The sequence below is a fragment of the Mauremys mutica genome, chromosome 10, assembly GCF_020497125.1.
Source record: "Mauremys mutica isolate MM-2020 ecotype Southern chromosome 10, ASM2049712v1, whole genome shotgun sequence".
In the NCBI taxonomy this organism is placed as follows: domain Eukaryota; kingdom Metazoa; phylum Chordata; order Testudines; family Geoemydidae; genus Mauremys; species Mauremys mutica.
The window spans coordinates 2,907,639-2,933,237 of NC_059081.1; the positions used below are offsets into that span (position 1 = coordinate 2,907,639).

The 25,599-nt window shown below is 63.3% G+C and overlaps 3 protein-coding genes across 4 annotated transcripts in view; 2 read left to right on the forward strand and 1 right to left on the reverse strand.

Annotated features, from left to right (window-relative positions):
* Window positions 1–12,859, forward strand: part of TMBIM1 (transmembrane BAX inhibitor motif containing 1) — a 29,511-nt gene extending 16,652 nt beyond the window's left edge. For both annotated transcript variants that reach the window (XM_044978509.1, XM_044978510.1), the window contains exons 2-12: window positions 3,693–3,962; window positions 4,909–5,003; window positions 6,128–6,192; window positions 6,801–6,854; window positions 7,491–7,541; window positions 7,959–7,998; window positions 8,379–8,416; window positions 8,865–8,952; window positions 9,509–9,604; window positions 10,529–10,582; window positions 10,737–12,859. In XM_044978509.1, coding sequence (XP_044834444.1) covers window positions 3,731–3,962; window positions 4,909–5,003; window positions 6,128–6,192; window positions 6,801–6,854; window positions 7,491–7,541; window positions 7,959–7,998; window positions 8,379–8,416; window positions 8,865–8,952; window positions 9,509–9,604; window positions 10,529–10,582; window positions 10,737–10,880 — 957 coding nt within the window. In that variant the 5' untranslated portion in view covers window positions 3,693–3,730 and the 3' untranslated portion in view covers window positions 10,881–12,859. The remainder of the gene's footprint in view (window positions 1–3,692; window positions 3,963–4,908; window positions 5,004–6,127; window positions 6,193–6,800; window positions 6,855–7,490; window positions 7,542–7,958; window positions 7,999–8,378; window positions 8,417–8,864; window positions 8,953–9,508; window positions 9,605–10,528; window positions 10,583–10,736) is intronic.
* A 130-nt stretch (window positions 12,860–12,989) lies between these two features.
* Window positions 12,990–15,726, reverse strand: LOC123343395 (probable hydrolase PNKD). The gene is made up of 3 exons (XM_044978511.1): window positions 15,582–15,726; window positions 14,253–14,463; window positions 12,990–13,769 (listed from the first exon to the last, which is right to left on the reverse strand). The coding sequence occupies exons 1-3, from the start codon at window positions 15,610–15,612 to the stop codon at window positions 13,586–13,588; spliced, it is 426 nt and encodes a 141-aa protein (XP_044834446.1). The 5' UTR covers window positions 15,613–15,726; the 3' UTR covers window positions 12,990–13,585.
* A 219-nt stretch (window positions 15,727–15,945) lies between these two features.
* On the forward strand, window positions 15,946–25,599 carry LOC123378180 (angio associated migratory cell protein). Its single transcript, XM_045031687.1, has 11 exons — window positions 15,946–16,133; window positions 18,202–18,357; window positions 19,731–19,850; window positions 20,204–20,343; window positions 21,539–21,683; window positions 21,835–21,918; window positions 22,393–22,508; window positions 23,232–23,326; window positions 23,896–23,986; window positions 24,530–24,684; window positions 25,253–25,599. Exons 1-11 carry the CDS (start codon window positions 16,034–16,036, stop codon window positions 25,326–25,328), a joined length of 1,278 nt encoding a protein of 425 aa, XP_044887622.1. The 5' UTR covers window positions 15,946–16,033; the 3' UTR covers window positions 25,329–25,599.

A 25,599-nucleotide genomic window follows, 5' to 3' on the forward strand; every position in this document is an offset into this window, starting at 1 on the left:
CAGTGCTGAGGGACGGGTCTGTCTTCAGGTGCCCAGAGAGTCGTTATCAGTGGTTCACAGTCAGGCTGGAAGGGCGTAACGAGGGGGGTCCCGCAGGGATCGGTTCTGGGTCTGGTTCTGTTCAATATCTTCATCAATGATTTAGATAATGGCACAGAGAGGACACTTAGAAACTGTGCGGATGATACCAAGCTCGGAAGGGCTGCAAGTGCTTTGGAGAATAGGATTAAAATTGAAAATGATCTGGACAAATTGGAGAAATAGTCTGAAGTAAATAGGGTGAAATTCAATCAGGACAAATGCAAAGTGCTCCACGTGGGAAGGAACAGTCAGTTGCACACACACCAATGGGCAATGATGGCCTAGGAAGGAGAACTGCGGAAAGGGATCTGGGGGTCAGAGTGGATCACAAGCTAAATATGAGTCGACAGTGTGACGCTGTTGCAACAAAAGCAAACGTCCTTCTGGGCTGTACTAGCGGGAGTGTTGTAAGCAGGACACGAGAAGTAATTCTGCTCTGCTCTGCGCTGATTAGGCCTCAGCTGGAGTATCGTGTCCGGTTCTGGGCGCCACATTTCAGGAAGGATGTGGACAAATTGGAGAAAGTCCAGAGAAGAGCAACAAAAATGATGAAAGGTCTAGAAAACATGGGCCTGTGAGGGACGACTGAAAAAATTAGGTTTGTTTAGTCTGGAGTAGAGAAGACTGAGAGGGGACACGATGACAGTTTTCAAGTACATAAAAGGTTGTAACAAGGAGGAGGGAGAAAAATTGTTCTTCTTAACCTCTGAGGACAGGACAAGACGCAATGGGCTGAAATTGCAGCAAGGGAGGTTTAGGTTGGACATTAGGAAAAACTTCCTGTCAGGGTGGTTAAGCACTGGAATAAATTGGCTAGTGGGGTTGTGGAATCTCCATCACTGGGGATTGTTAAGAGCAGGTTGGACAAACCCCTGTCAGGGCTGGGCTAGATAATACTTAGTCCTGCCCTGAGTGCAGGGGACTGGCCTAGACGACCTCTCGAGGTCCCTTCCAGTTCTAGGATTCTCTGATTCTCTCTTGCTCCAGCCTGTGTGAGTCAACTGCCAGGAGAGGGCTCTGGGGGTGTCGTGAAACATGTGCAGCCCCGATGCCCTGCGCCAGGTCTCTTCTCCCCACATACGTTACTAGGGGGATAATTAACCTGTTACAGGTGTGAGAGCGAGGCTGGGACGTGCGTCGCAAGCCTCTGACTGCGTCAGATTCCTGCTCCCGCTCACCCCTTTGGGCCTCGGGCAGGGCTGAAAGTAACATTCAGTATGGGGGCCGGCGCCTCGAGCGGAAGGGGCAGGGCTAGGGGTCAGCGTCCCGCAGCCAGACCATCTGTGCTGCCTGGAGCTCCGGGCCCTTTTAAATCGCCAGCCTGGGGCAGCTGTTCCGTTTGCTACCCCCACCCCTCCACTGGCGGTGGCGGCGGTGGCCTGGGGGGCGGCAGAAGGGGTAGCCGTGGCAGTGCTTTAAGCAGGGTCCTTAATCGGCTGCGTCTGGGCCTGTCCCAGCAGCCACTTTTTACCGACACGCCGTACCGGCCCGTACCGGCCCACTTTCACCCCTGCTCCGGAGTCTCCTTGCCTCCTGCTTGGAACGAGTCTGGGCCCAGTGACTAGATAAGTCTCACACACCCAGAGCTGGGACTAGAACCCGGCTCCTTTGCTTGGAAAAAAGTCTCTCTGCCACTTGAGCTAAAGGCGAGCTCCCTTCGCTGGCATACGGCGTCGATCCATTGTCCTCTCTGCAGGGCCTGTCACTACTGATCACGCACGACACAGCTTGTGCATTGCACGCACAGGCCTGGCTCCCTTTCTGCTTCCCTGCGTCTTTCTCCTGCTCTGGGTCTTCACTCATGCTGTGCCCTTGGGACGGCCGGTTCCTGCCTATTCGCCTCTTCCCCTTTAAACCCTGTGTCCTCACTAGCTTGGTCTCCCGTCCTTCCTTCACTGAGCTCCTGCCCTGGATTCTGAGCTCTCCAGGGCGGGGACCGAGCCGCATTCTTCTATGGTGCTACGTTCGCAGGGGGCCATCCTGGCTCCATTGAAGTCAGCGGGAGTTTTGCAATTGACATCGAGGTTCGACTTTCACTGGGATCCCTGCAGTGCATTGCTCCACGCGGTGAACTCCCAGCTTCCGGAGAGAGGCACCAGGACTCATCCCTCTCACCTCCCGCTAGCTGGTGCTGCTTTCGGTAGAGAAGTAACAGCCCCCCAGATCGCTAGTGGCTGGATCAGGAGTAATGAGGAGAGTGACTGTCCCCATCCTGTGGACACACCCTGCACTGGGGAGGTCAGCGGGGCGCTGCCTGCGTAACCGCCGCAGATCAGTGCCTTTGTGTCGGATCAAAGATCCCTGTTGGGCATTTCACGCCTGCAGAGCCCCTGGCTGGATTATCCCAGAGCCCCTGGCATCGCACACGGGGCCGCGTCTGCCAGCATCACACTGCAAACTCCCCGGCCGATCCAACACCCGGCTTGTCCGACCGCCCTTGGAGCGTCCGTGCACGGGATGGTTGGGGGGTGTCCGAAGCCAGGACTGTCACGGGGCGGAATCTGGGTCCCGCTTTCCATTCAGGTTCCACTTATAAAGGGTTAGTTAATACTGAACAGAGGCTACCGTGGGGAGTGGCGTCGGCTGCAGATGTTTAAAGCAGCAGTAGAAGGTGCTGCAGCTGGGGGATAAGCAACCTATTGACCCACTGGAGTCTCTAACAGTTGACTGGGCATTTATCAGCCCTGTATCCATGGAACCTTCCTATCAAACGTGACCAGAATCTGTTCCCCAAAAGCCTGTGGCCTCTGTCACTGGCCAACCATTTGGCTACTCGGTGACTGATCAGGGGCTGTCGCCTCTTTCTGGCCTGCCCTGACTCTTGTCATGGTGTGACCCCCCCTTTGGAACAAAGTGCGATGAAATATACGAAGACCCCTAGGGTGATCTCTGCGGGGGTGAAACTCCCCTTTAATGCAGTAAATTGACACCCCTGTAGTCCCACGGTGCTGAAATGTACCGGCTGGGATTCCAGCTTAGGGCATAGCCGGTCCGGCTCCTGTTTGATCTCTGGCCTAACTCCCCTGGATTTTAATGGCGGCAGGATTGGGGCCCCCATCGAAAATGCAGCCTCTGTTGCCAGGCTCCTGGCTGTGTCTGGCTGCAGAGAGGAGGGTTTAAAGGGCCCCTGCCTCTCGTGGCACGAAGCCGGTGGAAGGGATTTGGGGCCATTCGTACCAGGGTTCCTGTTAGCTGGCTCCATGGCCGTCTCTCCCAACCTGTGCTCGCTGGCTGTGATGTTACAGAATTGCTGCCCCGGTGCTGCATGCAGAGATCACTTGATCTGAACCCCGGAAGGACTTGGGGAGAGCGATTCGCTGTCTGGGGCCCCGGGGCAAAAATTACTTAGATCGTTGGCATTTAAGAATTGACTCTTTGGTTACCAGGATCTGCCTTGCCCTGGGTCTCTTTTGAGGGTCAATAATGGTCTTTATTGACCAGGCAGAAATATCACCCTGGACATCTTGGGAGCAGGGCTCTGGCCAGCGGGTCTGTGCTGAGCCGGACTCTGCTGCACAGAGCCACCGCAGCCCAAGCGTCGTGGGTTTGGCTAAGGGTCCCTGAATTGCGCAGACAATAATGGCAGATTTTTTCTCTCCCTTTGTCTCCAGGTGCTTGAGAGAGTCAGTCGGAGCCTTTGGGAGTCACCATGTCGTACCCCAATGCTCCCCCGCCCTATGATGACAAGAATCCCCTCTACCCCCCACAGCCTGGGGGCTACCCGCAGCCTGCACCCTATCCCGGGGGCTACCCGCAACCTGCACCCTATCCCGGGGGCTACCCGCAGCCAGGAGGGTATCCTGGGGGCTACCCACAGCCAGGAGGATATCCCCACCCAGGTGTCCCGGTGCCCCCAATGTCAACAGTCCCGATAAACCTAGGTAAGCTGAGCATTCACAACAGGGGGCGCGGTGCAGAAACCCACTGATGGCCCATCTGGCCCCGTCCCCAGAGACCAGCTTACAGCTTCTGAGATCAGAGCAAACCCCCTGGGCCATCAACGTGCTGAAAGAGACAAGGGTCCACCCGGGTTCCAGTCGTTCTCGGTCCCGTTCTGCACGGAGGCAGGTCACCCCAGGGACCGGATCAAAGAGAGTAACAAGGGGCAGGATTCTGCTCCCAGGGGACGGGGCCAGACGGGCCGTCCGGGTGGCAGTGCCCATGTGGGACCAGGAGTGAGGAGTGCAGGGCAGAGGAGACGGTGGGGTGAGGGGAAGGGGTCTCTGGGAGGGCAGGGTAATGGTGTGAGTGGGGAGGTGGGGGGATTTCCTTGACCCCCCGGGACAGATGGGCTCCGCTTTGTCGCTCACCCAGATCCAACAGAGAGGAGACGTCCTGGTAAGAGGCAAAATACTCCAGTCTCCAGGCATGTCAAAGCTGGGCTGAGCTTGGCTGGCCCGTTCCGTCCCCCGCACCCGAGGGTCGGTCCCATTGGGCGGTGCCCCGTTGTGACAGGTCCCACCCAGAGGGAGATGGGGTCTGATGGGGGAGGGGAGGACACCCTGAAACACTTGACTGACAGGCTGAGCCGGGGCGGGGGGTCACCCTGCCGGGTACCAGGCCGGCGTCTCCCGTCCGGGCTCAGGCCTCTCGGCCATGCTGTCAGTGAGACCCCAGCTGGTGCCGAGGGGCCGTTGGGCTGGGGTGTCCCATGGGGCAGCCCGGTCCCAGCTCGTGGGGAGGGCGGCCGCGGAGGGACCTGACCCTCAGGCGGGGCAGCCCCCGGACACGTGCCAGGCCAGCAGGAGCACGTGGAGCGCTGGTGTCCCCCAGCCGTGCCAGGGTCCGGGCGCTGACTCCCCCGTTTTGTGCACCCCCCCCCCCCAGGGGACAGCTACGGCAGCGGTGGCTCGGGGGAGGAGGACGGGCTGAGAGCAGGCACCTGGGACGACAAGAGTGTGCGACACACCTTCATCCGCAAGGTAACTCCGGAGGGGCCGGGCTGCCCGACCCCCTGGGGTGCAGGGTGGGGGATCCGGGGCGTGGGTGGGGAGGGGATGTCCCCCTCCAGACTCTGGGCCCCAGGAACAGGCTGCGGCCGGTGGGGCGAGCCTGGCACCTGGGTACCAGTGTGGGGCCGGAGGCCTGTGGCTGGCATGTCTGCGTGGCGAGGCCAGCGGCTAGGGGCAGCGTCAGGCTCCCATGGCTGCAGGGCCCCCCTAGTGCTGGCGGGGGCTGGGGGCACAGCCCTGGGCTGGGGAGGGGGCTGGGACTGGAGTGTCCTGGGCTACAGAGCCCCTCCCCACGCTGGCCGGGCTAACAGGACACCCAGAGCCTGTTGGATCGGAGCCTTGGTAGCAGCTGCCCACCCTGGGGACTATGAGGGGCTGGATCTCCACGGCCCACCCAGTCCCTGGGGCCCCGCCCGGCTGCCCTTGGGGCATGGCAGGGGCCGGCGCTGAGTCCTTCAGGAGCGGGAGTGAGAGCCAGCGGCACCATCCCACCTGGGGTGCTGGGCAGCTGGGGGCAGTGACACCTCGGGGTCGCCGTGGCGTGTCTGTGTGGGGAGCAGGGCCGGTGCCTGCGGGTGACCCCTCTGTGCCTGTCTGTGCCCTGTGGGGGAGCGGGGCCGGTGCCTGCGGGTGACCCCTCTGTGCCTGTCTGTGCCCTGTGGGGGAGTGGGGCCGGTGCCTGGGGGTGACCCCTCTGTGCCTGTCTGTGCCCCACAGGGAGCGGGGCCGGTGCCTGCGGGTGACCCCTCTGTGCCTGTCTGTGCCCTGTGGGGGAGCAGGGCTGGTGCCCGGGGGTGACCCCTCTGTGCCTGTCTGTGCCCTGTGGGGGAGCAAGGCTGGTGCCCGGGGGTGACCCCTCTGTGCCTGTCTGTACCCTGTGGGGGAGCGGGGCCGGTGCCCCAGGGGTGACCCCTCTGTGCCTGCCTGTGCCCCACAGGGAGCAGGGCCGGTGCCTGGGGGTGACCCCTCGGTGCCTGTCTGTGCCCCACAGGGAGTGGGGCGGTGCCCAGGGGTGACCCCTCGGTGCCTGTCTGTGCCCCACAGGGAGCGGGGCCGGTGCCTGCGGGTGACCCCTCTGTGCTTGTCTCTTTCAGGTCTACACCATCATCTCAGTCCAGCTGCTGGTGACCGTGGGCATCATCGCCGTGTTCACCTTCGTGTGAGTCTCCCCTTGTCCTGAGCCCTGCCCTCGCCGCCAGCCCCCAGCAGCTGCTGTCCCAGGGCTGGGCCCTGCTCCACGGGGCCCCAGGAGCTGGGACGTCCCAGGGACTCTCCGGAGGAACGAAGAGGCTGCCCCCCAATGCCCCGTCCCCCCCCCCGAGGGGAGGGGCCAGAGCCTCGCCGGGGGGTGGAGGAGACGGGCACCGTCTCACAAGGGCCGGGGAGCCCCACCCCGGGGCTGTTTAGAGCCGGCTGGGTGCAGCCCTGCGGGATGGGCTGTGGGGGGTGACCCTGCCCTGTCATGGCAGGAGTCCGGCTGGATCCTGGCGGGTCTGTCTGGGGAGCTGGGCACGGAGCGGGGCAGGGTCCTTGCTCCCGGGCTGGGGCCCCCACAGCCGGTCTGCGCTGTGCGGGGGGCAGGCAGCGGCTTGGGGGTGATGACGAGCAGGGAGCACCAAGCTTCCCAGCCTCCCCTTAGGTCAGTCTGCTGCTCGCTAGGGCCCGCGCTGTGAACGTCGGGGGTGGAGACCGCGGGGGAGCAGAGAAGGGCCCCGTGGTGACGGGTGTAGCCAGGGACCGATCTCACGCTCTTCTCCCTCCGCGCAGCTCCCCCGTCCGCGCCTTCGTGCAGAGGAACGTTGCTGTGTACTACTCCTCTTAGTAAGTATCACTCTGCCCTTGGGCGGAGCTGCCAGCGCCACCCCCCCTCGCTGCTCATCCCGGCCCCCTGCCCTTTGGCTGGGCCCCTGTGCTGCCGCGTGGGACCTGGCAGAGTCACCGCCGCTCCCTGCTGAGTGCCACGAGGCGCCGGTGCCCCGTGCCAGAGGGTGCTGCGTGGGGTGGCATGGGCAGCTCGCTTTCTCTAAGGCAAAAACCAAGGAGACTACATGCAAAGAACTCTGTGACAGCCACGTTCCAGCTGAGATATGGTCTCCTGGGGGAATCTTCGAGCAATGATGACTGGTCATGCCACTGCATCAGTTAAAGCACGAAGGTTCGGATGTACAGGGGGAGCATTGTTCAATGGTTGGAGCATGAGCCTGTTGGAGCTGTCGGCTCATACTGGCTCTACCACATCATCTGACCTCAGGGGAGCCGTTTCCTGGCTCTGTACCTCAGTTTCCCCTCCGTGCAATGGGAGTGATTCTTCCCTACTGCCGGGGCGTGATGTGAAATGTAACGAATGAACCTCGGCCCTTCTGCTGCCTGCACGAGGCTCCGACCGGCCCCGGCTCCGGGTGGGCTGCAGGGCTGGGAAGGGTCCCAACCTCTGTCTCTCTCTCTCTCTCCCCCCAGCGCCGTGTTCCTCGTCACCTACCTGGTGCTGGCCTGCTGCCAGGGCCCCAGGTGAGTGTCTCAGTCGCTGGGGATCAGAGAGGGCGGCCCCTCCCTCCGAGCCCTCGCCCCGGCTCAGAGTCCCCCGGGCACTGGGAAGCGGGTCGGGGGGAGTGACTGGGGCAGGGGGCTGAGGCCAGAATGGACTCTGGCTCCATCCCCAAGGAGCGAAGAGACGAGGCTGCCCCCCAGGGTCGATTCCCGTCCATCCGGGGCCGACGCCTGCCCTGACTCGGGGGTTGGTTTTCACGGGGACCCCCCTGTGCCCTGAAGTCTCATTGGGCCAAAGTGGTGCCCTTGCCCCAGGCGACATCACGCTGAGCTCACCCCAGAAACCCCGATCCCCCCGGGTTCCCCCCAGCCTGCGGCGCAGCGCCCTGGGCTCTGACTACCTGCACCCTGACCGGTGTGTTCCCTGGCTTCCCCCAGGAGACGCTTCCCCTGGAACCTCATCCTGCTGAGCATCTTTGTAAGTGGGGCTGTGGGGCCGGGTTGTACCGGGGGGGCAGTGACTCTGGGAGGGGGCGCCCCCAGGGTGGGAGGGGACCCTGTGGGGTGGAGAGGGATGGAACTGAGGGAGGCTTTGATGGCTGAACACTGGTTAGGATTGGGGCTGGGGTCACGTGTGGGGAGGTAGAAATGGGGGGGGTCTGTGTGTTTCATGGGCCGTCTCCTACCTCAGGGTCACACCTGTGCCTAAAACACACCCCTCAGGCCATGTGCCCCTCAGTGCCTCCTGCTGTGAACCCCCACGTCTCGCGGGGGACCCGGGAAGCCGACACGATGCTTTGATCCCTCGCTGGGGCTGGCTCCACAGCTAATCGCCCCCTTTCCTTTCGTTTGCTGCAGACGCTGGCCATGGCCTTCATGACGGGAACCATCGCCAGGTACCGCGGTGCTGGGGAGACCCCCTCTGAGCCCCTTCCCGAGTTCCCCTGTCGCCCGCGGGGGGAGGTGTTCACCGGGCCACGTGCCCGCGTGTGGGGGTCGCTAGCCCTGCGGGGAGGTGGGCTCGGGCGGAGAGGAAAACCAGCCCCACCCTGCTGCTAACTTAAGGGATCCCCTGGCTTAGCTCAGCTTGGGGGAGTAGCCCTGGAGCCTGGACTCAACCAGGCGCCCCCTGGGGGCGAGTCGCAGAACCGCAGGCTGCCTGGGATGGCTTTTCCATAGGGCCCATGGGTGCCGTGTGGCCTGCCGAGCGCCGCCCCCCAGGCCACGGGATCGCACTGCCGGGGAGCCAGCCCCGGGTCTTGGCTCCCATTTGCACGCGGAGGGTGAAGGGGGAAATCATTGAATGCCTTTTAAACTAACCCCCTCTTAACCCTTTGTGTGCAGCATGTATAGCACCCGGGCTGTCCTGATCACCATGGTGATCACTGCCATAGTGGCCATAATTGTCACCGTCTTCTGCTTCCAGACCAAGGTAAGGCCCAATGGGCTCCCTGCCCGTCCGGGGCAGCGGGGATGGGGGGAGTCAGGGATTTCCCCTCCTGAGGGCCCCCCAGCATAGGCTGGGACAGGGTACAAGGCAGATGCTGCCTCATCCAGAGTGGGGTGCTGGAGCAGAGAGCCCCTTCCCCTAAGGGGTCCACGCTGCCTGCGCCCAGCTCAGGGACTGACAGAGCAGGAACCGAACCTGGATCTCGTGCGGCAGCCCACAGAGAGCTGGGGCAGTGACCCTCCGGGGCCAGCGCTTTGGGGTGTCCCCTCCGGCCAGGTGGCCATTTCCCAGCGCGGCTCCCACTGGCTGCATCCCAGCTGGGCAGCGCGTTGCCCTGCGTGCTGCTGACCCTCGCTACCCAGGTTGCCATGCAACATCCGTCCCGTGCCGCCTGATGCAGCCGATCCGCGCTGACGTGGGGAGCAGACGTGCCCCAGGCTCTGGCGCCTCCTGCGGGGGAAGCCCGGTGCTGCAGGATGGCTGCATTCCCACCATGCTCCGCGAGTCCCTTCCTAACTTGTCACCATCCTGCTGGCAGGTGGATTTCACGTCCTGTACCGGGCTGTTCTGTGTGCTGGGGATTGTCGTCATGGTGACGGGAATAATCACCGCCATCGTCCTCTCCTTCAAATATGTGAGTAGTGGCTGGGGGAGGCCCGTTCGAGGACAGGCTGGGACATGACACCAGCGCTGCCCTCTGCTGGCCCCATCCGTAGCTGCAGTGACCTGCCGGAGTCTGCTGAGAGCCTGAAGCAATAGCCCCCATGGGTGGGTGAACTGCCCCATTTACACAGTGGCGATGTTGACTCTGAAACCTAATTATGGCAAATCAGAATGTCAGCAGCAGGGAGATTTCATCCCTGATCACTTCAGCTGATGCATCCGGCTGCCCTGGGACGGTGGGCAGGAGGTGAATGGAGTTCTCATAACTTCGTCTCCCAGACTGACCCCACTTCAGTATCTTGCATGAAAGCAAACCTGTGTTCCTGAGCCAGCTGCACCTGGCCAGGGATGTCAGGGCGTGTTTTGTTGACAGACGGAAAGTTGGTCTCCTGGGTTCACTTTAAAAGGCAGCTATGGTATTTGGAGGGTGGCTAAAACCAGACCATCTCCCTTCACTCCACCCTGCAGCCGTGCCGCCTTGGGTGTGCATATACCTAGCAACGTGCCCAACTGCACTGACTGAGCAGGATTGGGCCTGGTTGCTTGGATGGGAGACCTCAAAGGGAAGCCCAGCTACAGCTGGGTGAGGTAGGGGGCGCTCTCCCCTGTGAGTTGGGGCTGAGCTGTGCTACACGGAGCTGTGCTGCTGGAGCTGCTCTTTCCGAAGAGCACCGACATCCTCCCAAAGTTAGTGTTAGCCACCAGCTGTCATGCTGCTCCCCAGAGGTGGCTGCATCTCAGAGTCGAGTAAAGCAATCCCTGACGCCTACGCTGCGGGATCCAAATCGGTTTTCTCCAGCCCTGGGCTGGCGGGTTGCGTTACTGGTCTGTGTCCCGGGGCAGCTGCTGCAGCCCTCTGTCCTCTGACCGCCCCGGGCTGCCCCTGTCTTTGCAGGTTGCGTGGCTCCACATGCTGTACGCGGCCATCGGCGCGATCGTCTTTACCCTGGTGAGTAACGTGGCTCGCGCTCTGTCCCTGCTGAGCTGGGAGCCTCCCATGTTCCCGGGGCGGGGAGGATGGAGGCAGCTCCTGGCTCCGACACATGGGGCTGACAATCTCTAGCAGCATGGCTGACCCATCGCCCTGCCTCTGGTCTCCCCAGTTCCTTGCTTACAACACCCAGCTGGTGCTGGGGAACAGGAAGAACGCGATCAGCCCCGAGGAGTATGTCTACGGAGCCATGGAGATCTACATGAACATCGTCCAGATCTTCATCTTCCTACTGCAGATCGTGGGCCGGAGCTAGAGCCTCCCCGGAGCTCCCGGCTGGAAGTGCCCCGGGCCCAGGAGTGCTCCGGGAACACCTTGCCGCTGTCCTTTCCCGCTCCCCGCCCCGGCGTGTCTCTCCCAGGCCAACGGCCTCTGGTTTCCCTTCTCACCTGGGGAGCCCAGCGTGGCTGCTTAGAGGGGTGGCAGGCGAGACTGGCCCGTCTGCCCTGCAGAATAACCAGCCTTTGCCTGAAAATGAAGCCAGTGTCAGCTGATTTCTGCCTGCCCTGTTAATTGCTCCGCTACCCTCTGTGCCCCCACGTGGCCTCCTGTCTTTCTCTCCCCACGCTGCCCCCAGGGACGTGTCAATACGCTGAGTTCAGCTCTTGCAGGGGTGTGTTCATGGCACTGCTTCCAATCCCGGATCCTCTAGGCAGAGCTTCCGGGGAAGTGAGAAATCCAAGGGCAGCCCCTGCCTCGCTGCGTGGATCCCCAGGCCCATGACTGCGTTCTTTGCCAGTGGGCTCCCTCCATTTCGGCTGCCTGGCGACAGGCTCCGTCCCCGTCTCATGCCGCGTGCCCACGGGGAGGAACGTTCCCTCACGTCATCAAATGCGAATCCACTCAAAGGAGAGCAGAAAGCCAGGGGCTTAGTCCTCGCTCCGCTCTGAACCAAGGGGTGCAGGTTCCCTCCGCCCTGCAGAGCGCCCTCCGTTGGGGAGGAGCAGCAGGGGCTGCAATCAATGCACTGAGATGATTTTAAAGTGGAGGGGGGATTTGTCATGTCAGTGCTTTTCAGTTCCAGCAGGGTTTTCACCCACCCTGTGAATACAGGTCAGCTCAGACGTCAGGGCAAACACCAATGCCTGGGGGCAGTTACATGGCTTAAGCTAGCCTCATGTTAAGTAAAAAAACCAAAAAGATCTGCTTAGCCACAGGCTGGGGAGGAGAAATGCAGAGGCACGACCCATGCTAGTGCTCAGATTTTTGCTGTTTCTAATTCAATGTCTTTTATCCTTAGTAAGCAAAGGGGTTTGTATCAAGCTGCTATATTGTGTATTTGACTAGTCCGGACAGCCAAAGGGCCTTGCAGTAACATTGTTTGACAAGGGGGGAGGCGAATTGCAAAGCAGCGTGCTGTGTACATTGCTCATGCTCTCCACTAAGAGATCTGCTTATTGCAGGCGGAAACAGAACTGGGGCCGCAGGCAGCATTGTAAGTCACCACCCCTAATTCTAGAGGCTGGAACAGGTGCTGTAAGTGGGGGCGTCTCTCCCCACTTCCACCTAGAGGATGGGGCGGAAACACTGAGTTGGAGCCCTCTGGCTCCCCCGGGGCAGTGCTGGTGAAGGGGGCGGGGGGCAGCAGCTGAGCCCAGAGCCGGTTCCCAGCTCCTCATGGGAAGAGCAGGCTCAGAGCAGGGCGGCTGGATCAGAATCCCCAGGCGAACGCCCTAAAGGGCAGGGTGTAGGGAGGGGAACTGGGGGTGCAGCCAGCGTTAACCCTTTGTGCTCCTTCCACGACGCTAGCGGCTTGGGCCAGCCTTGTTCACTCAGTGCCTTAAATCCCGGTGTTCCCGGCAGATGATTTGGGGTCAGCCCAGCGCATGGCAGGGAGTCGCCCCTTTCACGGGCAGCCCTCGGGGAGGGAGAACAGCCTGTCCTGGATGCCGGCCTTGGAGGCAGAGCTGCTGGTGAGCAGAGCCCAGCTGTGTCCTGGCTGAGGGTGGGGGCGTTAGCCAGCTGGGGTTAGCTTTGCTAGGCAAAGGGCTGTCGGGTGCGCTGCAGAGATTAGTGGATCGGCTCAACGCCCCCCCTTGAGGACAGACCTAGAGACCCCTTCCTTGGGAGCGCTCGGCAAACCGCCAGCCGGGTTCGGAGTGGTCCCCAGTCCATGCAGCAGGGGCGTGAGGGGATGGCTGTTCAGCATACGCTGTATTATATTCTAACGCTGCAGCCAAAGAACATAGACAAGTTGCACTCAATAAAGTGAAACACTCTGTACTTTTTCAAGCATCCAGCATCTTTTGATTTTTATTCACGCTTGTGAAAGTGACAGTGGTGCAGGGGAAAGAGCTGGGTGTGAGCCCTGGGAGTGGAATCCCCCAAGCCAGAGATGCTGGAGGTAGAGTAAGCATACCCCCCCCACCCTGCAGAGACCATCTCTGGAAATGAGGCAGGAGCTCAGTCCCTGTGGCACATGCAGTCCCCAGCCTCTCCACTGAGGCTGTCGACAAGGATTGGGGGAGAGGGAACGTAGCTACCTCCTGAGTGCACCAGGACTGAGCCTCAGCAGTAACACTGAGGCAACCATCTCCCACCACTAGCCTTTCAGAAGTGGTAACTGGCTCCTCCCCGGACTCGGTGAGGAAAGGCTCTGGGCCAGATCTCCACGCAGCGCCACTGATGGCTAAGGACACTTGGTGCAATGTCTCCTTCCTGTTGTGCCCCTTGGGCTTACAACTGCACAGGGGCAGGGTTTATTTAGGATCTCACTCCTGCCCCACACCAGCTGTATGCAATGTACAGCGGCAACGTGAGACATCGGAGGCGGGTGGAGTGATCTGGGCAGAAACAGCATGACCCCACAGGGGACTGACTCTCAAACAGATGGGCTGTTGGCACCTAAGACCAATCCCTGGGATAGCGTTTCTCATTCTGCGGCATCAAGCCGATTTGCCTCCAAGTGCCGGAGCGCTGAGCAGGAAGGAGTCTCTGTTGCCTTGGCTCTGCGTTCCAAGACTAGGCCTTGGTGTCGGCCACGCCCTCTGGTCCCAGCGAGGCCCTCCTGTACCGCGCTCTCTCGTACTCCCCCACGTTGGACGCCTTCATCTTCTGACGAGCCTTTAGCTGCTTCAGGCGGTTTTTGTCCACTTCGCGCTTGGTCAGGAGGAAGAGGAGGATGCCGGAGGGGAAGCCGATGGCCCTGTGGGAAAGCAGAGCTATGGTTAAACTGCAGGATATTCAGCATCAGGGCAGGGTGGGGCGAGTCACAGTGAGAGGCCTGCACTGCCTCAGGACAGGAACTGACCAGGCTTCTCCCAGTTCTGCCGATACCCCTCAATCCCAACCCACAGTCCCCCTTGTTCTAGTCCTGGGCTCCTTTCACACAGCTCTGCCAATGCATCTGAGGGCTCCCCTTGCCGGCTCCAGGCTGGGGCAGATCCCCTTTGAGATGTACCCATGCTGCTCCTTACGCTTACAGAGAGGACGCCAGACCCTCCCATGGTACGCCAGGGCCTGAACAAGCTGCCTCCATAGAGGGTCCCAGGCAGACAGCGCCCACACTGGACAGGGAATTCAATCCCAACAGAACGGGGCTGAGGCTATTTCTAAGCAGGGGACACATGCTGATGACACTCCTGACCCCAGAGGGCGACAGGGATGATCAGCAATTTGCAAGACTCACCAGGCCACACCAACCATCTTCATGGGGTTCTTGGCTTTCCGCGTAGGGATGTACTCTGGGATTTCATGGACTCGGCGGCCAGGTTCTGGCTTGGCTCGTAATTCCAAGGGGGCTCGGCAGCTGCTGTGGATGAGTCTGACATTGAGCCGGGCCAGGGGTCTGTGGGTCCCAGCTAAGCAAACTGCCCGGCTCACAGCAGCAGAGAAAACTCCTGCCCAAGACAAAGCCAGGTTACCCCGAATGCCTACAGACCTCAGAGCGCCACAAAGATCCCTGCCGGGGGAGGGGGCGAGGCAGGTTCCCAGGCAGGCTGGGGAGCTCGGTGGCAGTCAGATCAGACGCCTGGGTCCGTGTGATTTCGCATGGGTCTCACGTCAGCACTGAAGAGACCCCAGCCCAGGATCAGGGCCCGTGGGGCCGGACACGCGCTAAGGGGCCGGGCTGGTTTTTCAGATCCTGACCCAGCCGCCACTAATGTCCCCTCGCCTCGTGCTGGAAGGAGAGAACAAGGGGAGGGGGACAGGGGCCCAGCAGTGACTGCGGCGGGGGCGCTGCCAGCCCTGCGGGCAGGTAACGGGCTGGGTCTGGGGACGCCAGGCGCTGGGGTCCCGGCGGGGCGGCCGGAGCAGGGGCTCGGGGGACAATAAGGGTCCCTGCCGGCCTCAGCGTCTCCGACTGCAGCCCCACCCAACGGCTCGGCTCGGGCGGTGACCGGGCAGGGGCTGCAGGCTCCCGGGGAATCGGGGGGGCCGGTCCCTGGCTCCGGCGGAGGGGAGGCGGTGGGGGAGGGGCCGGGCCCTGGCATCGGGGGGGGGGGAGGCGGGGGGGGAGGGGCCGGTCCCTGGCTCCGGCGGAGGGGAGGCGGTGGGGGAGGGGTCGGTCCCAGGCACCGGAGGCGGGGCGGCGGGGGGGAGGGGCCGGGCCCTGGCTCGGGGGGGGGGGGGGGGGGGGGGGGGGCCGGGCCCTGGCACCGGAGGCGGGGGGGGGAGGGGCCGGGCCCTGGCACCGGAGGCGGGGGGGGAGAGGGGCCGGGCCCTGGCACCGAAGGCGGGGGGGGAGAGGGGCCGGGCCCTGGCACCGGAGGCGGGGGGGGGGGGAGTGGGGCCGGGCCCTGGCACCGGAGGCGGGGGGGGGGAGGGGCCGGGCCCTGGCACCGGAGGCGGGGGGGGGAGGGGCCGGGCCCTGGCACCGGAGGCGGGCGGGGGGGGGAGGGGCCGGGCCCTGGCACCGGGGGGGGAGGAGAGGGGGGAGGGGCCGGTCCCTGGCACCGGGGGGGAGAGGGGGGAGGGGCCGGGCCCTGGCTCCGGGGGGGGAGGGGCGCTCAGTTACCGAACAACCCGCTGAGCGCCGCCGCCGCCATCTCGAGAGGTGCTCGCGGAGCTGCCGACAGGCAGCGCGCCCAGCCGCGGTGCACGCCGGGAGCGGCAGGGCCGTAGGTGGGAGGGGGCGGGGAGGACAGGAACTACAGCCCCCAGAATTCCCTGGGGCGCGACGACTACAACTCCCAGAATGCTCAGGGCGAGGCGGAGCCGGGACTCCCTGCGGCTCCCCCCCACCCCCGGGCCAGTACGACTACAACTCCCAGAAGGCCCGGCGGGGTCCCGCTACCCGGACAATGGGCGGGGCTTACAGCCGTGAGAGCGCTGATTGGCTCGGGCGCCCGAGGCCCGCTCGGTGATTGGCGGAGCCGGGCACGCCCCCTGCCCCCGTGTGTCAGGCTTGGTGGCGGCGCGGACGGACGGGGCGCCCCGAGGCCCAGCGCAGCCCGCAGCCAGCCCGGCATGGAGCCCGGGAGCGGGGAGGGCGGCGCCGCGGGCGCGTTGCACTTCCACGGGGACGAGGAGATCATCGAGGTGGTGGAGCTGGGCCCGCCCGGCCCCGGTGAGCGGGGGATGGGGCCGGGCCGCTCCCTGCGGGGGGGACCTGCCCTAGGGGAGTTGGGAGCCTGGGGGGGGGACCCTGCTCTAGGGGAGTTGGGAGCCTGGGGAGGTGGGGCCCTGCCCTAGGGGAGTTGGGAGCCTGGGGGGGACCCTGCCCTAGGGGAGTTGGGAGCCTGGGGGGGTGGGGCCCTCCCCTAGGGGAGTTGGTAGCCTGGGGGGTGGGGCCCTGCCCTAGGGGAGTTGGGAGCCTGGGGGGGGGGGCCCCTGCCCTAGGGGAGTTGGGAGCCTGGGGGGGGGACCCTGCCCTAGGGGAGTTGGGAGCCTGGGGGGGGGGCCCTGCCCTAGGGGAGTTGGGAGCCTGGGGGGTGGGGCCCTGCCCTAGGGGAGTTGGGAGCCTGGGGGGTGGGGCCCTGCCCTAGGGGAGTTGGGAGCCTGGGGGGGGCCCTGCCCTAGGGGAGTTGGGAGCCTGGGGGGTGGGGCCCTGCCCTAGGGGAGTTGGGAGCCTGGGGGGTGGGGCCCTGCCCTAGGGGAGTTGGGAGCCTGGGGGGTGGGGCCCTGCCCTAGGGGAGTTGGGAGCCTGGGGGGGGACCCTGCCCCAGGGGAGTTGGGAGCCTGGGGGTGGCGACTCTGCAGGAGGAGTGGAGGGAGGGACCTGCCCTAGGGGAGTTGGGAGCCTGGAGGTGGCGGCTCTGCAGGGGGAGCGGAGGGGGGGACCTGCCCTAGGGGAGTTAGGAGCCTGGGGGTGGCGGTTCTGCAGGGGGACCCTGCCCTAAGGGAGTTGGGAGCCTGGGGGATGGCTGCTCTGCACGGGGATTGGAGAAAGGGGTGGGTCCCTGCCCTAGGAGAGTTGGGGACCTGAGGGGGGTGGCGACTCTGCAGGGGGCGTGGAGGGAGGGACCTGCTCTAAGGGAGTTGGGAGCCTGGGGGGGTTGCTGCTCTGCAGGGGGAGCGGAGGGAGGGACCTGCCCTAGGGGAATTGGGAGCCTGGGGGTGGCAGTTCTGCAGGGGGAGCAGAGGCAGGGACCTGCCCTAAGGGAGTTGGGAGCCTGTGGTGCAGTGGCTGCTCTGCAGGGGGAGCAGAGGGGGGGACTTGCCCTAGGGGAATTGGGAGCCTGGGGTGGTGGTGGTGGCTCTGCAGGGGGATTGGAGAAAGGGGTGGGTCCCTGCCCTAGGGGAGTTGGGGGCCTGAGGGGGATGGCAACTCTGCAGAGGTCCCTGGGTGGCCCTGTCCCAGGTTGGGGGATTGCTGTGGGTGCCCCTTGCCCCTGAGTCTCTGGGGCCAGGAGCTTCCTGCCGCCCACGTCAGATCAGGGGAGCTGGGAGTGGGTGCAGTGGGGAGTCTTGGACCCACTGCTGGCCCGTCTGCAACGCGGCCCCTTCCCCTAGCTCTGCCGCCGGTGCGGCTCCTGCCTGTCCGTCCCTGGAGCAGCTCCTTCTCCTGCTGGAGGGTCCCTCAGGAGCAGCTTGAACCCTCTGCCCCTCGCCTGCACTGCAGCGGGACACGACGGGAGCACCAGCAGGACACCCCCTGCCGAATGGCCCGTGGGGCGCCCTCTCCCTGGGGCCCAGAGGGGAGATCGGGCTCCGTGGCCTGTTCTGTCCTTGGCCTCTTTGCTGAAACTGCCAGCCCGGGGCCCAGCTGCGCCGATGCTGGGTTTTGTGGAGTGGATGTTTGTTCTGCATCAAGTGGACTGAGACCTTGTGGGGAACCAGGGGGACTTCCAGTCGCTAGTGACCAGGACCTAGAAGGCCCCAGTAGTAGCATTCGCAACGAGGCCCAGGCCCCTGACTCCTCCTGGGCGTCCGCTCGGTTCAGGGGGCCGCAGTGAATGGGTGCGGCCTGGTACTGAAAACCCTGCTGTCCAACAGGGCGGCAGGGGACCAAGTGCACCGAGCGAGGCCTCTGCCTGGTGGAGCCGGACTTTGCCTACAGCAGCCCCTGCCTCCCAGGGAAATCGTCTCATCTGGCCCTTTCTGCAAGCAGTGTGCGTGAGCTGGGGGGGGGAGGGGGAATGAGACCCCCCCACACACACCTCCGGTGCTTACGTTCCCCGGCTTTGCCCCCGCAGACGACCTGGCCAATGAGATGGAAGATGTGGATTTTGACGAGGAGGCCGTCGAAGGGGCTGAGGAGCAGGCCTGGGAGACGGAGGAGGAAGACGAGGGGGTGGAAGATGGCATGGAGGCCCAGGATGACAGCGAGGTCACGTTCTCTGAGCACTCGGGTAAGCTGGGGGCAGGGGTGGGCACCGCTGTATTGCCAACCCACGTGTATTGGCTCCTGTCCTGATGTTCGCTGCAGCTGTCTCCCAGCTCAGCTGCTCCAGTGACACGTGGGTGGGTCGGCCCTGCCGGGTGAGGGATGATCTCTGCACCCTGCAGGGAAAATGGGCAGCGCTTGGTCAGCTGAGTTCCCTCCAAGGGCTGGCTTGGCCCCTGGCTTTCCTGAGTGGGGTTGTGCCGGCCCATCTGTTCAGACAAGATATTCCTGGGACTTGCCCCCTGGAGGGACCGAGCTTTGAATTGCTCCCTAGTGACTAGCTCAGAGGTGGGCAAACTACGGCCCGCGGGACTGTCCTGCTTGGCCCTCGAGCTCCCGGCCGGGGAGGCTCCCCCGGCCCCACCCCTGCTGTCCCCCCTCCCCTGCAGCCTCAGCGTGACACCAGCGCAGGAGGGGGCTGCACTGCGGGGGCAGGGGAGAGCGGGGAGGGAGGCTCACCTGCAGCCTCGGGGGCAGGTGGCGGGAGCGCGGGTGGAGGACTCAGGAGGACACCGGGCGGCCACGCAGCCGGCTGGAGAGACACGGCGCTTTGAAGGGGAAACCGCTGCTTCTCTCCGGCTGCTCAGCTGCCCCTGCTCCTCCTGAGTCCTCCGGCCGCATTCTGAAAGGGGCTTTAGAGGGGGTTGGATGGGGGTGGGGTTCCAGGGGGCTGTCAGGGGCGGGGATGTGGATAGGGGGCAGGGCAGTCAGGGGGCAGCGGGGGTTGGATGGGGGTGGGGTCCCCAGGGGGCGGTTAAGGGCAGGGGGCCCCAGGAGGGGGTGGTCAGGGGACAAGGAGTAGGGGGGTTGGCCGGGTCGGGGATTCTGAGGGCGGCACTCGGGGGCAGGAAGTGGGACGGGGCGGGTAGGGTTGGGGTCTGGGGGAAAAGTTTGCCCACCCCTGGGCTAGCTGCTGGCTGATCACAGTAGCAGGAGCTTCTCCATCAAGGCTGGGGACCGACTGACTGACAGGTGGGAGCGCGAAGAAGGGCGGGACAATCCTGGACCAACTTGCTGCCGCTGTGCTGGCCAAAAGCCAAAGCACCAATCAGCACCTGAGACAGCCACCCTCTAGCCTGGTACCCCTGTTCCTGGCCTGCTAGGTCAGCCCCCCCTTGCCTTGCGCCGTGGCCGATGCTGGTGTTTGTCTAACACCGTCTGCACCCCACGCGACCAGCTCCTGTCCTGGATCTTGGGGGTTAATGGGCGTAGAATGCTCCCGATCTGTAACCGAGCCGTCTGGGCTTGGGCGCTACCGATGCGGGAGTTGGGAAGTCGGCCGGCGTTCCATGTTCGGTCGGTAGCTTATAGTTATTGACGCTGTTCTGTCCCGTGAAGCCTCCGTTTTCTGCGTGAGCCTCGATCCCACGACCAACACCCTGGCAGTAACGGGCGGGGAGGACGACAAGGCCTTCGTGTGGCGGCTGAGTGATGGTGAACGCCTGTTTGAATGCTCAGGTGAGGTGCGCTGACTTGGACTGTTCTCTGACATATGGGAGGTTCTGCTTCAGTTCCTGGTGGTTGTGGCTTGCTCCCTTTGGGGGTGTTACTGTGTGGTGTTAAACAGCTGCCGTGTTCCACCCCAGAGAGAGCTGCACTGTCGTGGTGGATGGAAAAGAGAGAGCTGGGATCTTTAGGGCTGATGAGCCATACAGATAAAATCTAATTGCCTGCAACTGCTGGAGCCTGGAGCCAACCTTCTGCTGTGGATAATCTTCAGTGCTTGGCTTGATGTTATCTGTCTTAACCACAGCAGCTAACCAAGGTTGGCTAAATCACTATCCCCCGCTTCCCCATTGCTGTCTCTGCAGGTCACAAGGACTCCGTCACCTGCGCAGGTTTCAGCCATGACTCCATGTTTGTGGCCACGGGCGACATGAGCGGGCTGATCAAAGTGTGGCAGGTGGACACAAAGGAAGAGATCTGGTCGTTCGAAGTGGGTGACTTGGAGGTGAGAGGGAATTAAAGGGGCGTCGCTAATGGAATCTGGAGCCCAGACCCCACTCTAGGGGAAAAAGCGAGGGGGCAGGGGGGTTCCTTTTTTAAGAGACCACATAGAACCTCAGCCTGGATTGTCAGGAACCCACAGCCTGGTGCCTGGGAACTTTCTCCAGGAAGTGAACCTGACAAGTCTAGTTCCTGTTCAGCCTGGGAGATAGATCTCCTGTTTTTCCCACTGGAAAGGACGATGCAGCATGCTATGGTGGCTTCTTGGCCGGGGGAGTGGGAGGGGGGGTGTATGGGGCAGGCCCTGGGAACACAGAATGGTCCGGGCGGTGCAGTGGCTGACGAGTTGGAAGCCTCAGGGAGTTTTGCTCCAGGAAGCTTTGTAGCATCTGTTGGCTGTCTCAGGAGCTGCCTGATGGGTGGATTTCTCTATGTAGCTCCTGGTCCCTCTGCCTTTCCTCCCGCGTGTGAACCTTGGATGAAAAGATCAGAGAACGCGTCCTCCCTTGTGTGTTTCTTCTTCCTCTTTTTAATTCCACCAAGGGGAAGTCCTGGTGTTATCAACAGGACTCAGAACTTCGTGTGGGCTTTAGAAGTTGTGCTGAAATTAGGCAGCTTTTACCAGTCAAATTCTGTCGCGTAGACCAGGCCCAGTTCAGTGGGGAGAAGCGAACTGGATTTTGAAACCATTTCTAGTTAGCTGGCGTAACTGACGCTGGTGAGGACGATTGTATCCTGAAGCTGCCTCTGTCTTGATTGTGTCCCTTTAGGTAGGGAGTTGGGCGCTTGCAACTCGCTGTGTATTGTGTAGTTCATCCAAAGAGCTGAAAGTGCGTGTACAGCGGGGGAAACTGAGTCACGGAGGGGCAGTGACGGGCGTAAGGTCACCCAGTCAGAGAGGGAGCCTGGAGAGAAGTCCTGTGCTCTGTCCACTAGGCCGTGCTGCCCAAAGTTTGGCCTTGAACCTCTTGCTTCTCTGGATAGTGGGGCAGCGTGCCAGGGGGTGACTGCCCACGTCTCCCTGCTCCTGTGCCCGCCGGCAGGGGAGGTGGTACGGAGCCAGCTCTAGAGGGAGCCCAAGTGACCAGCCTGGATTCCCTTCTGTGGGCCCCACTGGTGGATCCTCCTGTGGCTGAGCCAGGCCCGACTGTTCTCCGCTCTTCAGCACCCTCCCCTCGTCTCTCTCCCTCTTTCCCCAGTGGATGGAGTGGCACCCTCAGGCCCACGTCCTGCTGGCGGGCACAGCGGATGGGAACTCCTGGATGTGGAAGATTCCCAGCGGCGAGTGCAAGACCTTCCAGGGGCCGAGCTGCCCGGCCACCTGCGGCAGGGTCCTTCCTGACGGTGAGAGGAGCGGAGAGAGCGGGGAAGGGATCTGGGGAAGCTGGGCCGGGAAGCTGGGCTTAGGGGGCACCCTGAGAGTGGGAAGGATGGGGCAGGGATGGGATTGGGGGAAAAGGTCTAACAAACGGCTCTTGTGCATCTCTCCGTCCAGGGAAGAGAGCGGTGGTCGGCTACGAGGACGGGACTGTGCGGATCTGGGACCTGAAGCAGGGAAGCTCGCTCCACGTTCTTAAAGGTCCGGAAGGGTTAATTGCCCCGTCCGTTGGGAGCTAGGAAGGGCAGAGGCTGGCGTGGCTTTGGGTTCTGTTTTACAAGGGTCTGCGCCAGAGGAACACGGGGCGGGGTGGGGGATGGCTGGGTCCGCCAGCCCCTGTCCTTGGGCTCGGGTAATGCCCGTCAGAGGGGCGTGGGGCCCTCTCCTCAGACTGGGGCAGTCCGTCCGGACAGGGAGAGCGGTGCCGAGGCACCAGAGTCTAGTCTGCGGCTGGTCTCTGCAGAACTTGGCGCGTTGGCTACCTCAGCTGAGGGCCGTTGGCAGACCTGTGTGCTGGCAGGAGGGGGCCCGGCTCCTCGCAGCAGGGCCCAGGGAGGCCGTAGGTCAGGGTTGAGGGGCGTCGCTGGCGTGAACTGGTGGGACAGCTGCTCTGGGTTGGGCTCTGCGGTCTCCCAGGCAGCGTCTGACCTCCCGTTGGCTGTGAACTTTCCTCAGGTCAGGATGGGCATCAGGGCCCCTTGACGTGCGTGACCAGCAATAAAGATGGCAGCCTGGTCATGACCGGGTCCGTGGATTGTCACGCCAAGCTGGTGAACTCGGCCACCGGCAAGGTGAGGCCCTCGCGCTGGCCTGGGGCTGGGTGGTGGCACACGGGGACCTGAGCGGGCAGGCCTGGAAGATTGGCTGCTCAAAGGCCAAAACTGGGGACGGGGCTGGTTTAACAGCCTCCTCTGAGTTCACTGCCCCGCAGCTCTGGGAGAGCGAGCTGGTCTGGCCCGGCCTGGTCGGCTCCCGGCTCACTGAGCTCTGCGCCCGCCTGCTCCGGGTAGAGTGCGCTCTAGGCCACGGCACCGCGCGGTCCGGAGTGGGGTTACTGGAGTTCAGGGTTGCCCGTGGCTGGAGGCGGCGGCGGGTGGGGTCACTTGCCCTCCTGGCCCAGTCGGGTTCTTGTCTCCGGGTGCTGATGGGGACCCCTCCGCGGTTACTGGGGAAGGGGGGTGGCCTGGTCTGTATTTGCAGGGCCCCCACTCTGCAGAGTAACGGGCTTGGCTGAGGCTGCAGCAGGCTCAGCCACCTCCAGGTGACCTGGGTGTCTTAGCGCGAGCATCAGAGGCTCCTGCTTTGAGGTCCCAGGTTGGATCCCCGCTGGCGTTAGTTTTCCTGGGGACCTAGTGGATCCAGTGGGTCCCAGGTTCAGAGCTGCCCATCCCCCAGTCCTTCAGGGGCGTGTTGGATCCCAACCCTCCCATGCTTGTGGGGGGGGGGCACACTGGCTTGGCTCCCAGGGCCCCCTCCCCGCTGGCTCTGATGGGGCGTGTCTCCTCTCTGCCCAGGTGGTCTGTGTGTTTAAGATGGAAAGTGCAGCCTCAAAGCCTCCGGCAGGGGAGGCCGAATCCAACTCGGTCGAGTCCCTGGGCTTCTGCAATGTGTGAGTACAGGCCGGGTGGGCGACCGGCTGATTCTCCCGGCTCACCCTTCCGGGGCTGGGCCTGGCTGCTGGGGAAGAGCCATGGGCAGAGGAGACCCCAGCATCCCCAGCAAGAAGGGGAGAGACGGTGGGTGGGGAGGTGCTGACTTGGCATGGGGGGGCGGGGGTCCGTGAGGGTCCCCGTGCTGCCGTGCTGCCTGACATTCACGGCTTGGGGAGGCTGGGTTGCCGGTCTCCCTCCCCTCCCCCCCAAAACCTGGCTTCCCCCTCCCCAAACCCACCATCCCTATTGGTAACCAATCCAAGGAGCCATGTTATCTGGTTTGCTGGGGACTGTGGCTCTGAAGCCTGCGCTCCCCCACCCAGGCTGCTCGGCCAGCAAAGCGGGGGGGCCAGTTCCTTCGAAATCCACCCCCCTTTGCTGCTAAGAGGGGGTCTGGCAGGTAAACCAGCCCCTCCCTCCATCCTTTCACTTCCCTCTGTCTCCCACTGGCTAAGAGGTGCTGCTCTGGGAGGTCGGGGGGCCATGGTGCCTCGCCTCTCACGCTCCCCCTCTCTCCCTGGGGCAGGATGCCGCTGGCAGCCGTGGGCTACCTGGACGGGACCTTGGCCATTTACGATATCTCCACGCAAAGCCTGCGGCAGAGGTGTCAGCACGAGGTGAGGGACTGGGCACGAGGTGGCGCTCTGGGGCTGACGCGCCGAGCTGTGGCCCCTGGAGACCTCGGGCTGCCCCAGAGAGCTCTGGGATCACTCAGATCTGTGGGGGAGGGGGCGTGCTCTTCTCCCAATCAGCGGGCCTGGGGCTGCCCCCGTGGCCCGGGGCAGGCAGCTCCTAGCATGGCTCCTGGCTGATCCCCATATAAATCCTCATTCCCTCACGGCTGTCGCTAACCTCTAGGCACTGCTGCCATCTCTGCCTAGGGACCATCACCGAGCCCCCTTGGCTTGGCCCAGCCAGAAAAGCAGGGTTTGTGGGCTCCGACCAGTGATCCTAACATCCCCGTAGTGTGTCAAGACAGCTGCCCTTGCCCGCCCCTTAGGCAGTGCCCCCAGGGCCGGGCGCCGCGTCCCTTGTGGGGTGGAGGTACCACATATGCCGCCAGACTGGGCGAGCCAGCCCTGTGCCCTTGTCCGGTGGGGCTGGAGTCGCTGGGGGGCCCCGTGCGGCCTGCCTGCGCTCGCTGATTTCCGTGCCTGCAGTCGGGGATCGTGCAGCTGCTGTGGGAGGACAGCGCGCCCGTGGTCTACACCTGCAGCCTGGACGGGGCCGTGCGCTTGTGGGACGCTCGCTCCGGGAAGATGATCAGCGAGTATCGGGGCCATTCGGCCGAAATCCTGGACTTCGCCGTCAACAAGTGAGTGGCCGAGGCGGGCTCTGCCTGCGGCACCGCTCCACCTGCCCGTTCGACACAGGGCTGGCGTGTGGTGGTGGTGGGGGAATCGGTTCCTACGTACGTCAAGCCTGCGAGCTTTGCTCTCAGAAAGCGAGAGCTGTCCTGGCCCAGCCGGCTTGAGGATGGTGGCGCTGGGTGTGATCAGACTCGGGGTGGGGGGGGGGTGTTGAATTAGGAAGGGGGCTTTGTTAGGCCGGGCCGAGAGCAGGTCTCTGCCTCTTGAGGCTTCGGAAGGGGCAGCAAATGCTCTTAGTGGTTGGGGGGCAGTTCGGGGACTGGAGAGAGTTGAGCTGTGCAGCTCGGATCTGGAGAAAGGGAGCCTGGGCCGAACTGGGAGGGCGGAGGCAGGGTTGGGGAGTTGGTGCGCTCTGGGTCGGGACTGAGGGGCACTGGCAGAGCCGAGGGGAGCAAAGCCTAGACTGGAATAGCCTGTCCCTCTGTCCCCTTCGCTTTCCAGACCCAAGGCCTGTGGGGGGCTCTGCCCTTGTGCCCCGGTCCCCTCTAAGCCGATCTCCCGTCTCTTTCCCAGGGACGCATCCATCGTGGTGACAACGTCCGGGGATCACCAAGCCAAAGTGTTCTGCGTGCAGCGCCCGGATCGTTAGCGTCGGCGCCTGGAGGGGAGCGGAGCATTGTGGGAGCTGAGAGCAGTGCATTGTGGGATGCGGGGGGGGATAAACCCAGCAGCCAAGTGAGGTGGAGCGATCCATGGCTGGAACTCGAGGGGGGTGGGAGGCTGCACGGGGGACCCCGATCCTTTTCGCATAAAGTGGTTCGTAGCTATCGCTTGGCCATCTCCGCCCTGCTTAGTTTTAGGGCTAATCCCAGGGTTTTCTATGAAATGTTTTAATTATATAAATTATTTCACATACCGGA